The 10555-nt window shown below is 41.0% G+C and overlaps 1 protein-coding gene across 1 annotated transcript; it reads left to right on the top strand.

The window, feature by feature from the left end:
• Positions 1-2372: 2372 nt before the first annotated feature.
• Ccng1 (cyclin G1) lies at positions 2373-9179 on the top strand. Its single transcript, XM_031352700.1, has 6 exons — positions 2373-2667; positions 3591-3851; positions 5392-5645; positions 6160-6238; positions 6319-6417; positions 6637-9179. The coding sequence occupies exons 2-6, from the start codon at positions 3591-3593 to the stop codon at positions 6826-6828; spliced, it is 885 nt and encodes a 294-aa protein (XP_031208560.1). The 5' UTR covers positions 2373-2667; the 3' UTR covers positions 6829-9179.
• The last annotated feature ends 1376 nt before the right edge of the window (positions 9180-10555 follow it).

Genomic DNA, 10555 nt, shown 5'->3' with positions numbered 1-10555 from the left:
TTCTTTAATGTCAGTGAAATAATTTTCATGTAAAGAATTGAGAGTTAATAAAAAAAGAAAACACGGGATCTTGAGAGAAAATATTTTTTTAACACATAATGTACTGCCATCAAATTCTCAATGGGAATTTTAAATGTAAGATTAGAAAGTAACAAAATTATTTTGAAAAATTCTTCTCAGCATTAAGCGGTTCTAACACTTTAATCTTCTTTCTAGGCTGAGAAGACTGATAAAAGAATAAACAGAACCAACTCTTTACAATGAGCACTTAAAAACAAATGAAGTTAATCATAAAAGGCTAGCATTTACCACATGCTTCCCAGCATTTCATCCTCCCACTTATACAGGATCGAGATATTTTTACTGCCTATTTTTGAGAAACCAAGCTAGAAACCCAAATGAAAAAAAGGGAGGGGGAGAAGGGAGGAGAGAGATGGCTCACTAGAGCATGTCTTGGTTGGGATTCCATTGCTGTGAACAGACACCATCATCACAGCGACTGATAGAAAGGAAAACATCTCACTGGGGCTGGATTACAGGGTCAGAGGGTTAGCCCATTATTGTGGCAGGAAGCTATGGCAGCGTGCAAGCAGACATGGTCCTGGAGAAGTAGCCGAGAATTCTGCCTCTGAATCCACAGGCAGCAGAAAGAGCAGATGAGGCCGTAGGCCTTGTTTTGGGCTTCAGAGATCTCAAAGCCAACTACTATTGAAGCACTTTCTACAACAAAGCCACACCCTAATAGTACCACTCGATGAACTTATGGGGCCTATCTTTATTCACACCTCCACAGCGAGCTCACTGCTTTTACAGCTTTATAGAACCAGGGATTCAAATGAATACTGATTCTTGGTCAACTCACAACTAACTGCCTGAAACCCCAGATCCAACATCTCTGGTCTCTGTGGGCAGCCACACACCTGTCTGTGCACATACCCCACCTCCCCTCACCTCACCCCCCAGACATAATTTTAAAGACTCAAACTTTTTTAATAATTAAAGAGAAAAGGCCAGGCATGATGGTGCATGTTTTCAATCCCAGGACTACGAGAGTCAGAGGCAGGTGAATCTGAGTTGAAGGCCAGACTAGTCTACCTACACAAGGAGTTACAGAAGAGCTTGGACTACATAAAGACCCTGTTTCAAATAAAGCAACACTTGTATCTGGTTAATGACCTTTATGGGTGGTCAGCTGGCTTGGTTCTTTCTTATTTTCTTATTTTTTTTAAAGATTTATTTATTTATTATATGTAAGTACACTGTAGCTGTCCTCAGACACTCCAGAAGAGGGCGTCATCTTGTTACAGATGGTTGTGAGCCACCATGTGGTTGCTAGGATTTGAACTCAGGGCCTTTGGAAGAGCAGTCACTGCTCTTAACCACTGAGACATCTCTCCAGCCCTCTTTCTTATTTTCATGAGATGCACTGGAATGGACAAAATTCTGAACACCTGCCCCCAACACCCTCACCATCTCAACTCCCTCACTCACCTCCACCCCGACCCCTGCACTCAAGCAGTCATGAGAGCTCAGAACCGACTCTGTGCATTGCTCCTGAGGGCACGCCCTTCCCTGCCATCCTGGAAAGGAGTCCAGCAAGAGTTCAGGATAATTATTTTTCCGTTAGCCTGGTAGAGAAGAAGCTTATAGAGATTAAGTTTGTACGGATGATGTTCCTTCACACCCTGTTCTGAAGCCTGAGTCTATGCTCACTGCAGATGGGGTTTTCCAGGCACTTGCTGTTTTCTGCCAAACACGTGTGATTTTAAGTCACCGATGACGCTATGAGCTTTACCCATCAAGAATAAATTCAGAAAATTAGTAGAGGATCAAGAAACTACATAGTCCAACAGCATTGTAACATCTGAGAAGTTTTGCAACAAACAAAATAAGATAAAGATGAACTGATTCCCACAACTCAGAACCTTCTAGAATGTAATGAACCACACGATAGCGAAGCCTACCATCTCATTATCTATAAAGAGAACGAAAGCATTTTTTTTTTCTAACTTGTCATTGTGTTTTTAGAAAGAGGGGACTGAGCTGCAGTGAACAATAACAAAAGGAAAAAAAGCAAAATCCAAAACAATGCAAAGCAAAACAAAACAAAAACCCTCACAGTACATTCTGGTCCGCTACCCAAGCCAATCTGACTAATAGCAGCCAGACAGGCCCGGGCAAGCCTTGGCACTGAACACTCAGTTCCGCAGCTTAAGGGACAGTTCGGAAATGCTCCAATGAGAGAAGCTGAGAAAGTCGGGCGTGGCCCGAAGGGGGCGGAGAATTGAAGTCTGGACAATGGGAAGTGTGCGCTGATTGGCCGAGCTTCCTCAGAGGCCATCCATCAAAAAAGCCACACCAATCAGCGGCCAAGATGCGTCCCAGCTAGCAAGCCGGGTCCCCAGCTTGTCCCCCCCCCCCCCCCCCCCCCCCCCCCATCCCCCGCCTGCCGGTCCTTCTCTGAGCGCTGACCCGGAGGAAAGGCAGCGCCTAGTCAGGGCGCTGAGGGACCCTTCACCGGGACGCCGGCCCCTCCCCGGGCCTCTGCTCACTTGCCCACCCCCCGAGAGTCCGTTCCCCTAGTCGGCCTATCGGATCGGGGACGTGGGGCGAGCTGAGAGCAGGCCCGGGGTGGGTGGTCATCGAGGTGAAGACGTGGCTGTCAAGGTGAGAGGGGACCATGGGGTGGATCGCAGAACCCTGTACTCTGGATTGCAAGCCCGGGCTAGTCTGTGCCTAGAGAGGCGCCGCGGGAGCGCTATTCCTGTGTCATGCCTCCCAGTCCCAACCTGCACCCCTGAACTGAGTTAGTGGTCCTCACCAAGACGACTCTCATATCTGTCATATCTTTAAATTGACCACAGGGAAGGATCGTCTTCTGTATGCAGGGCTTAGGTTGTGCCCAGGACTCAGAGAAAGTGTAATGCATACTTCTACCAATGTGACTCCCAGCTTTACCTAACTTTTTCTTTGGGTTTTTAAATGGCGTTAGACTATTCGGAGCACTGTGTGTGTGCTCTAAGCACCGTGCCACACTGAGTCATATCGTGTGTTATTCACAGCCACTCCAAGAAACAGATGTTGTCACCCTCATTTCACAGATGTAAAAATAAGCTCATTACCTGGCAATAAATGGGCACCTATGCACGTGTTAAGCAGTTTGTGTGACACCATTTAAGCCACCCAATCTATGAGCTATGAGATTATAGGTAATAATCTTATTTCTACTTCACAGGTAAGGAACTAAGAAGGTTCACGTTGTTAACATATATGGCAGAGTATGTAGTATCATTTGACTTTCGGTTTGGGTGTATCATGTGGGGCCATATCTGTGTGTGGCATGTACTGGCAATGAAAAAGTCTTTCCTTGTGTAGGAAAAAAAAAATTAAGCCATGGTTTATGTCCTATACAAACTCAGAATTTAGGAATGTGACCTACTTGGAGAAGGTAAAACTCCTTACAGCCCCTTGCAGTGTCTTAGACTTAACTGAGGAAGGGGCATGCACTGTAAAGCAGTTTTTGGCACACTGCAAAGATAGCCAGGCAGGCAGGGTTCTTATGCTCCTTTCTGGGTTTGTTCTATTTATAGATGATAGAAGTACTGACAACTGACTCTCAGAAACTGCTACACCAGCTGAACACCCTGTTGGAACAGGAGTCTAGATGTCAGCCAAAGGTCTGCGGCTTGAAACTAATTGAGTCTGCCCATGATAATGGCCTCAGGATGACTGCAAGACTGCGGGACTTTGAAGTAAAAGATCTACTTAGTCTAACTCAGTTCTTTGGCTTCGACACAGAGACGTTTTCCCTAGCTGTGAATTTACTGGACAGATTCTTGTCTAAAATGAAGGTATGTTTATGCTACAATTTCTCATTTCTTAACTTCGCTGCATGTGTTTAAGAGGTCAAGTTGCAGAGAGCTGGAGAAATGGCTCAGTGGCTAGGAGTGCTTGCTGGTCTTCCATAAGATCTAAATTCAGTTCCAACACCTAGGTGGGCAGTTGAAATCTGATGCTCCCTTCTAGCCTCCTCTGGCACATGCACAAATATACCACACACACACACACACACACACACACACACACACACACACACACACTAAAATTAGTAAAAAGGAAAAAAGCCGTCAAATTGCTGGATTAGGGTTGGTATACAAAAACCACTTTCAAATATGGCAGTGCTTCCTTTTCATAATGAAGACTACTAATAAATCACTTACTAGTTGCATACTGAAGTAGAAAGTAATTTAACATCAAGCAATTAATTGTAGTACTCCAGTAGTAGGAAAGCTGGCTGTATTTAAAAACCTTTCTTGAGCAAACAAAATAATTGAACACAGAAGAGTACTTGCTCTATGTACCTCATATAGTCAAATCTGAATTCTGTCCCTAGAACTCCTAAGTGAAGGGAATGAACCAACTCCCAAAAGTTGTCCTCTGACCTTCACACATGCACCGTGACAAACACATGCCCTCATATCTATCTCTCCCTTACACAGAGTAGTAATAAAAATAAAATTAAGGGTCTGGTGAAATGCCTTTAATCCTAGCACTCGGATGACAGAGACAGGCAGGAATCTGAGATTCGAGGCCAGCCAGGACCTCCAGGCTGAGATTCGAGGTCCAGTCAGGACCATAGTGACCTCCAGGACATCCAAGGCTATACAGTGAGACTATTTCAAAAGATAAAAATTAAAAAAAAAATAGAAAATTCTTAAAAACTGTTTTACATATATGTTTGTGTGCATATGGGTACATTCATGCTGCAATATATGCAGAGGTAAGGACCACTGTAGGAATTGGTTCTCACTGACCACTATGTGGGCCCTGGGGATTGGACTCAGGTCATCAGGGTGACCAGCTTCTTTTCCCACTGAGCCACCATATGAGCCCCAATCAAAACCTTTTTAGATAGATGGATATTTCCATTCATCTACTCACATCATAGATTTAAAATTAAATCTCCATTAAAGTCCAAAGGTTAGGTCGTGGATTAGGAATTAGGGTGTATTTCTTAATCACTACCCATATATAAAAATTCTAATTCCTTTCGCCATCTGGCATTTCCAACTCCAGTTTCCATGTGACAGTAAAGGAAGCACTGTCAGGGGAAGGATCATTTAGAGAGTTATTTCCCAGTACCTGACAAAATATCCATATGGTTTTCAAGTTCAACTCTTACAACTGAAGCTCTTTTCCCGTGTACCCAAAGGCACTGTTTCAAGTAGGGCACATAAGACTGTCGGGCTGCTGTCGAAGCAGAATATGTTAAATCTGTTGGAGCTGAGATATTTGTCTTTGATAATATTTTTCCTAATGACTTTCGGCTCTGAGTCCTAGGTTCCCTTTGTGTCCTATTGGAGCATCATAAAGACCCTGTTGTGTTTGTAGGTACAGGCGAAGCACCTTGGGTGTGTTGGACTGAGCTGCTTTTATTTGGCTGTGAAATCGATTGAAGAGGAAAGGAATGTCCCACTGGCGACTGATTTGATCCGAATAAGCCAGTATAGGTTCACGGTTTCAGACCTGATGAGAATGGAGAAGATTGTGTTGGAGAAAGTGTGTTGGAAAGTCAAAGCTACCACTGCCTTTCAATTTCTGCAGCTCTATTACTCACTCATTCATGAGACCTTGCCATTTGAGAGGTATGTGAACTTTGTTTTGAACAAAAAAAAAAGTTTGGAAGTCAAAGGGATACTGTCTGGCTGTTTCATAAAGTCAGCATTTTCATCATAGAATTCTGACCCAAATAAGGACCTGTGGTCCATGGGTCCTGCATGTGGTCCATTGCAGCCTAACAGAAGTGAAAAGATGCCTGACAGTCATTTACTGAAGGCTCCTCCTTAAGATTATAGCGCATTTCTACTCTACAAAACCTAGGAAATAAGCATTTAACATAAATTACAGAAATACATTCAAAAGAGGCAGAATTTTTATTGAAATAAAATCATGGTATTTGGGGTATACCACTGTTCACTAAATGGTTTTTGACCAGGGTCATTTAAAACTCCTGTTTAAGTTCCTGTCTCTGATAGAAGAGAATTTCCTTTTCTAAAAATAATTTTTATATAGTGCATAAACTGCCTTGAATACATTTCTAAAACTGCCAACCAGATATAATACTGTCTACATAAAGTCAAATCCATTTTCTTTTTCAAGGAGAAACGATCTGAATTTTGAAAGACTGGAAGCCCAACTTAAGGCATGCCACTGCAGGATCATATTTTCTAAGGCAAAGGTACGTATTTTATATGATTAATCCTAATTACAGAGATCTATTTTTATCGTTGACATTTACTTCATATTTCTCTTTTTCAGCCTTCTGTGCTGGCGCTTTCGATCATTGCTTTGGAGATCCAAGCACTGAAGTATGTAGAGTTAACAGAAGGAGTAGAATGCATTCAGAAACATTCCAAGGTATGCCAAGAGTATAGCACTCATCCTATTAGCAAGCTACAAGAGAAATGTATCCACTCTACCTCCTATAGTAAAACAAGATGCTGTGTATTGATCTCAAGCTTAAATGGTTCTCCCTTAGTTCCCTTTGGATGATGTGGAAACATATTAATGAGAATATATTTATTACTATAAATATAGTGGGGCTTTTAATATACTTTTTTTAAAATTTATGTACAGATAAGTGGCCGAGATCTGACCTTCTGGCAAGAGCTTGTTTCCAAGTGTTTAACTGAATATTCATCAAACAAGTGCTCCAAACCAAACGGTCAGAAGTTGAAATGGATTGTGTCTGGACGCACTGCACGGCAGCTGAAGCACAGTTATTATAGAATAACTCACCTCCCAACGATTCCTGAGACCATGTGTTAGTTGGTAAATCTGGTTGTTATTCTCTGTATACAGAAAACTTTCCAGTGTGATCATTTTCTGCTACAACTGAAGAATTGGAATACTATCTTCAATATAAAGAATATGGGATGAGAATAGTAAAAGTGAATTTGTCGATCTAGAGAATACTGGAAAGCATTCACTGTGGACAGTGCATAGCAGTCTTAAGAGAATGAGCCTATCAAACCTCTAGATATATGCTAGTACTTCTCGTCAAAGGATTAGCGTAGCAAAGTGAATCCTCCAAACCCGAATTTTAAAAGTAGTTACTGAAATAGCACTTCTTTAAATTACATATCACCCCACTGTAGCTTATTTAAAGTTACATAAGCCCAAGCAGAACAAGAAGAAATGTGACCCATATATGAACTAATTTTAATCTGTCCATTGATTAGGAAAGTGAAGTATAAACTTGGGTGATAGACTTACAAAGTAATATAGGGCATGCCCATGTTAGGTTTCTGGAAAGTGCTGGGGTGTCTCAATTCTATAGTATTTTCCCTCTATAGCAGTTGGACTAATACAAAGTAACTATATGAATGAAAATATAAAATTGGTCTCTGCTACATATACATTTTGGCCACCTAAATCTCTTAATCATAGTAAAGATTTATCTTCTTATGATTAAAAACATTTTTTTTTCTTAATGTATGGCGGCACATGCCTTTAATCCCAGCACTAGGGAGGGAGAGGCAAGTAGATCTTTTGAGTTCGAAGCCAGGCTGGTCTCCAGTGAGTTGCTGGACATTTAGACAGCTACATAACGGAGAGACCCTGTCTCAAAAACACTCAAAACAAAAAAACAACAACTAAACAACAGGTGTAAATGTTGCTTGGAAGATAGGACAGATGGTTTAGAAGGGACGGGTGCTTGCTCTCAAGCCTGACAACCAGACTTCATTCTTCAGGACCCACATGACAGAAGGAGAGAACAGACTCCCAAGTTCTTTGTGAGTTCTCTCACATATGCACATGCCACACCACTCCCCCTGCAATAAAAACATATGCTCATACATCTGAGATATCACCAGTCTGCCTCTAGCAGCTCGCAGTTTGTAGGCAGATTTCTGTTAATTTGGGTTTGAATTGTTTGCCTATGCAGCAGGATTGCAGCAACGGCTACAAAAACTGTCCCTCAAGTCTTTCTGCCACTGACCTGAGTTTCCTATGGTCCAGAATTCACGCTGAGAAACCTCAGCACCTTGCCATGGTAGCGCTGGCAGCATAACCTCACGATTGGGGACACTCCTGATTCTAGGCTGGGGAGAGCTATGCTTAGATTTGAATTCACCCAGGGAGCATTCAAATCCAAGCAAAAGACATGAATGTGAAATAAAACTGTGAACCTTCATTTTAACATTGATCTAACTTCCCAGATTTGATCAATATATATTTAGGTGGTATTAAAAATGGTAAACTGCTTAATTTAAATCTCAAAATTTAAATTATAAGCTTTACATCAAACCCAACATTTCACGAATGCACTTTTAAGGTATTAAAAGAGGTATTTAAGCGGTAAATGGTTTCTTGGCACCCATAACCAAGTAATAGTTGTTTTAGAGGTGGGATTTTTTTTTTATTGCTATGAGACTTATATTTAAATTGTGGGTGATTTATATAAAGCAGACCTCACAAGTTTTGAAAATTTGTTACCTTTAATATTTCTTCTAGAGAATAGGGGTTTGTATCCATAATAAAAGAAAAATTCCTCAGAATTGCTGCTTCAATCTAGTCCCATGTGAATTTGTTTTTCCTGTCTTAACTGGATGAATTATCACTCTGAAAATTTATTTATTGCACTAAAACTAGTTTAGGCTTGATAAAACACTCCAGAAATTTTTACCACAGACTCTTTCTATAAAACTGCCACTGCTTCTAATGTAGAATTTTGAGAATTTTGTTTTTAAAAGGAACCGAATATATCTGGGAAACCTTTCTGTGAGTCTTAAGGGAAGCAAGGAGGCACCTCCATAAGACCGCCATGGTTGGGCTAGGAGTCTCCATACTGGCTTGAATGTATGATCTACATTGTTCAAATGCAGGCAGCTCTTCAGTGCACTGGACAGCCTATGTCTACCTGGAATAGCTCTAACCATTTTGACATGTAATGGATAAGAAAATTATCCATTGAGAAGCTGAACAATAAACCAAAGAACGGGTGTATTTTACTCTTTACCTTTGTAAACCATGTTTCACTGAGAACATTTCAGTTCTTCCTAAAAGCTGATATGCTTCAATTTGAAAACAATAATTGATTTTGAGTGGAGAGAAGTAAACTAACCAACTACCGTTACGTTTTGAATACACCTTTCAATTAAAATTACTGGATGCAACCCTCCTTGTTTTGGTTTCTTTTGTGACTTAAGTGTTTTAGCAATATTATAAAACAAGCTTTCTTTATATTAATTGTACTAAAGTAAGATGCACAGAAGCAGAAGCTACATCTCTTAGTAGTGCAGTTATCAAGCTGGGTATGGTGGTATGCACTTTGAACTCCAACTGGGACCCAGCCTGGTCTTCAGAGCAAGCTCCGGGCCAGCCAAGCCTTCATGGTGAGACCTTATCTCAAAAAATATAGTAACCATCACCCAGTTACTTTAATTCAAAACAAAACCAAACAAAACAAACCACAGGCTAAGTGTGTTGGTTGGATGGACACTAAAACACTGAATTTTGTATGCATTATTGTGAATCAGGTTTTTCATTTAGAGCCACCAGTGCGATGGATGTTATTCATAATAAAGATGTACAAGTGTACTTCCTGAGCTTAATTAGGGTTACTTGAGCATGGACAGGTAAGTTATATACTGGAACGTGGGAAGCTTCTCAGTAGACACAACCCTGCAGAAAACAACTGCACTATCTAGTTTTATGTCAGCTTCACACAGCCAGAGTCATTTTCAGAGGGAGAACTTCAACTGAGAAAATGCCTCCACTAGGTTGGCAAGTGGGCAAGCTGTGAGGAACACGTCATGAGCAGTGCTCCTCGACATCTACATCTGCCTGATCCTGCTTAAGTTCCTGCCCTGACTCCCTTCTAAGATGCTCTGTGGTATGGAATAAGCCCTCTCTTCCCTGGTTTGCTTTTAATCCTGCTATTTTCTCGAGGCACTAGAAATCCTCCTAAGATACATCCCTTCCCCTAGTCACCTTTGTCAACAGTCCCTTAGGGATAGGTGGGGCCTCAGGAACCCTTTCTGAGATGAAATGTTAATAGATTGAGTTCCTTAGAGCATTTACAAAGTGTGACAAAGCAGGCACTATGAGGAAATGACAATAACCCATTCTACTTGACTCATATTAGTCATAAGCTCCCTTTCTAAGTACTAGAACTTTATGTGTTTCCAAATATAAGATATACATATATAAGTAAATGCTATTTCTGATCTAACAACTGTGGTCATCAGTGATTTGTTGGTATAACTATAACCCACCTCACATAAGTCCTAAACTGAATGAAGATAAGCAGTTATCAAATACATCAGACATAAGAAGTCATTAATACTTGGTATACGCATGGTACTAGGGTAACATTAAAATTCAGGTGCTTCTGACTCACGGGCCTTTTGCTCTTATGATTCTGCATATTCTGCCCCAAAATGGAGAATTAATTCATGAGAAATTGCATAATTCCCATAATCCAAGCCATATTCTGTGCTATCATGAGAGAATAATGAGGACTTTCCCTCTTTTATAATAACAAATTAGC

This window comes from Mastomys coucha, unplaced genomic scaffold, assembly GCF_008632895.1.
Source record: "Mastomys coucha isolate ucsf_1 unplaced genomic scaffold, UCSF_Mcou_1 pScaffold5, whole genome shotgun sequence".
NCBI lineage: Eukaryota > Metazoa > Chordata > Mammalia > Rodentia > Muridae > Mastomys > Mastomys coucha.
Note: the sequence above shows the minus strand (reverse complement) of the source record. Positions and strands in the feature narration are given on the sequence as shown.

Bases quoted from the DNA above. Each gene is read 5' to 3' on its own strand.
- Ccng1 (XM_031352700.1), top strand. From the start codon at position 3,591: ATGATAGAAGTACTGACAACTGACTCTCAGAAACTGCTACACCAGCTG. The intron at 3,852-5,391 runs GTATGTTTATGC...TTGTGTTTGTAG, and splicing joins GATTCTTGTCTAAAATGAAG to GTACAGGCGAAGCACCTTGG. The intron at 5,646-6,159 runs GTATGTGAACTT...TTCTTTTTCAAG, and splicing joins GAGACCTTGCCATTTGAGAG to GAGAAACGATCTGAATTTTG.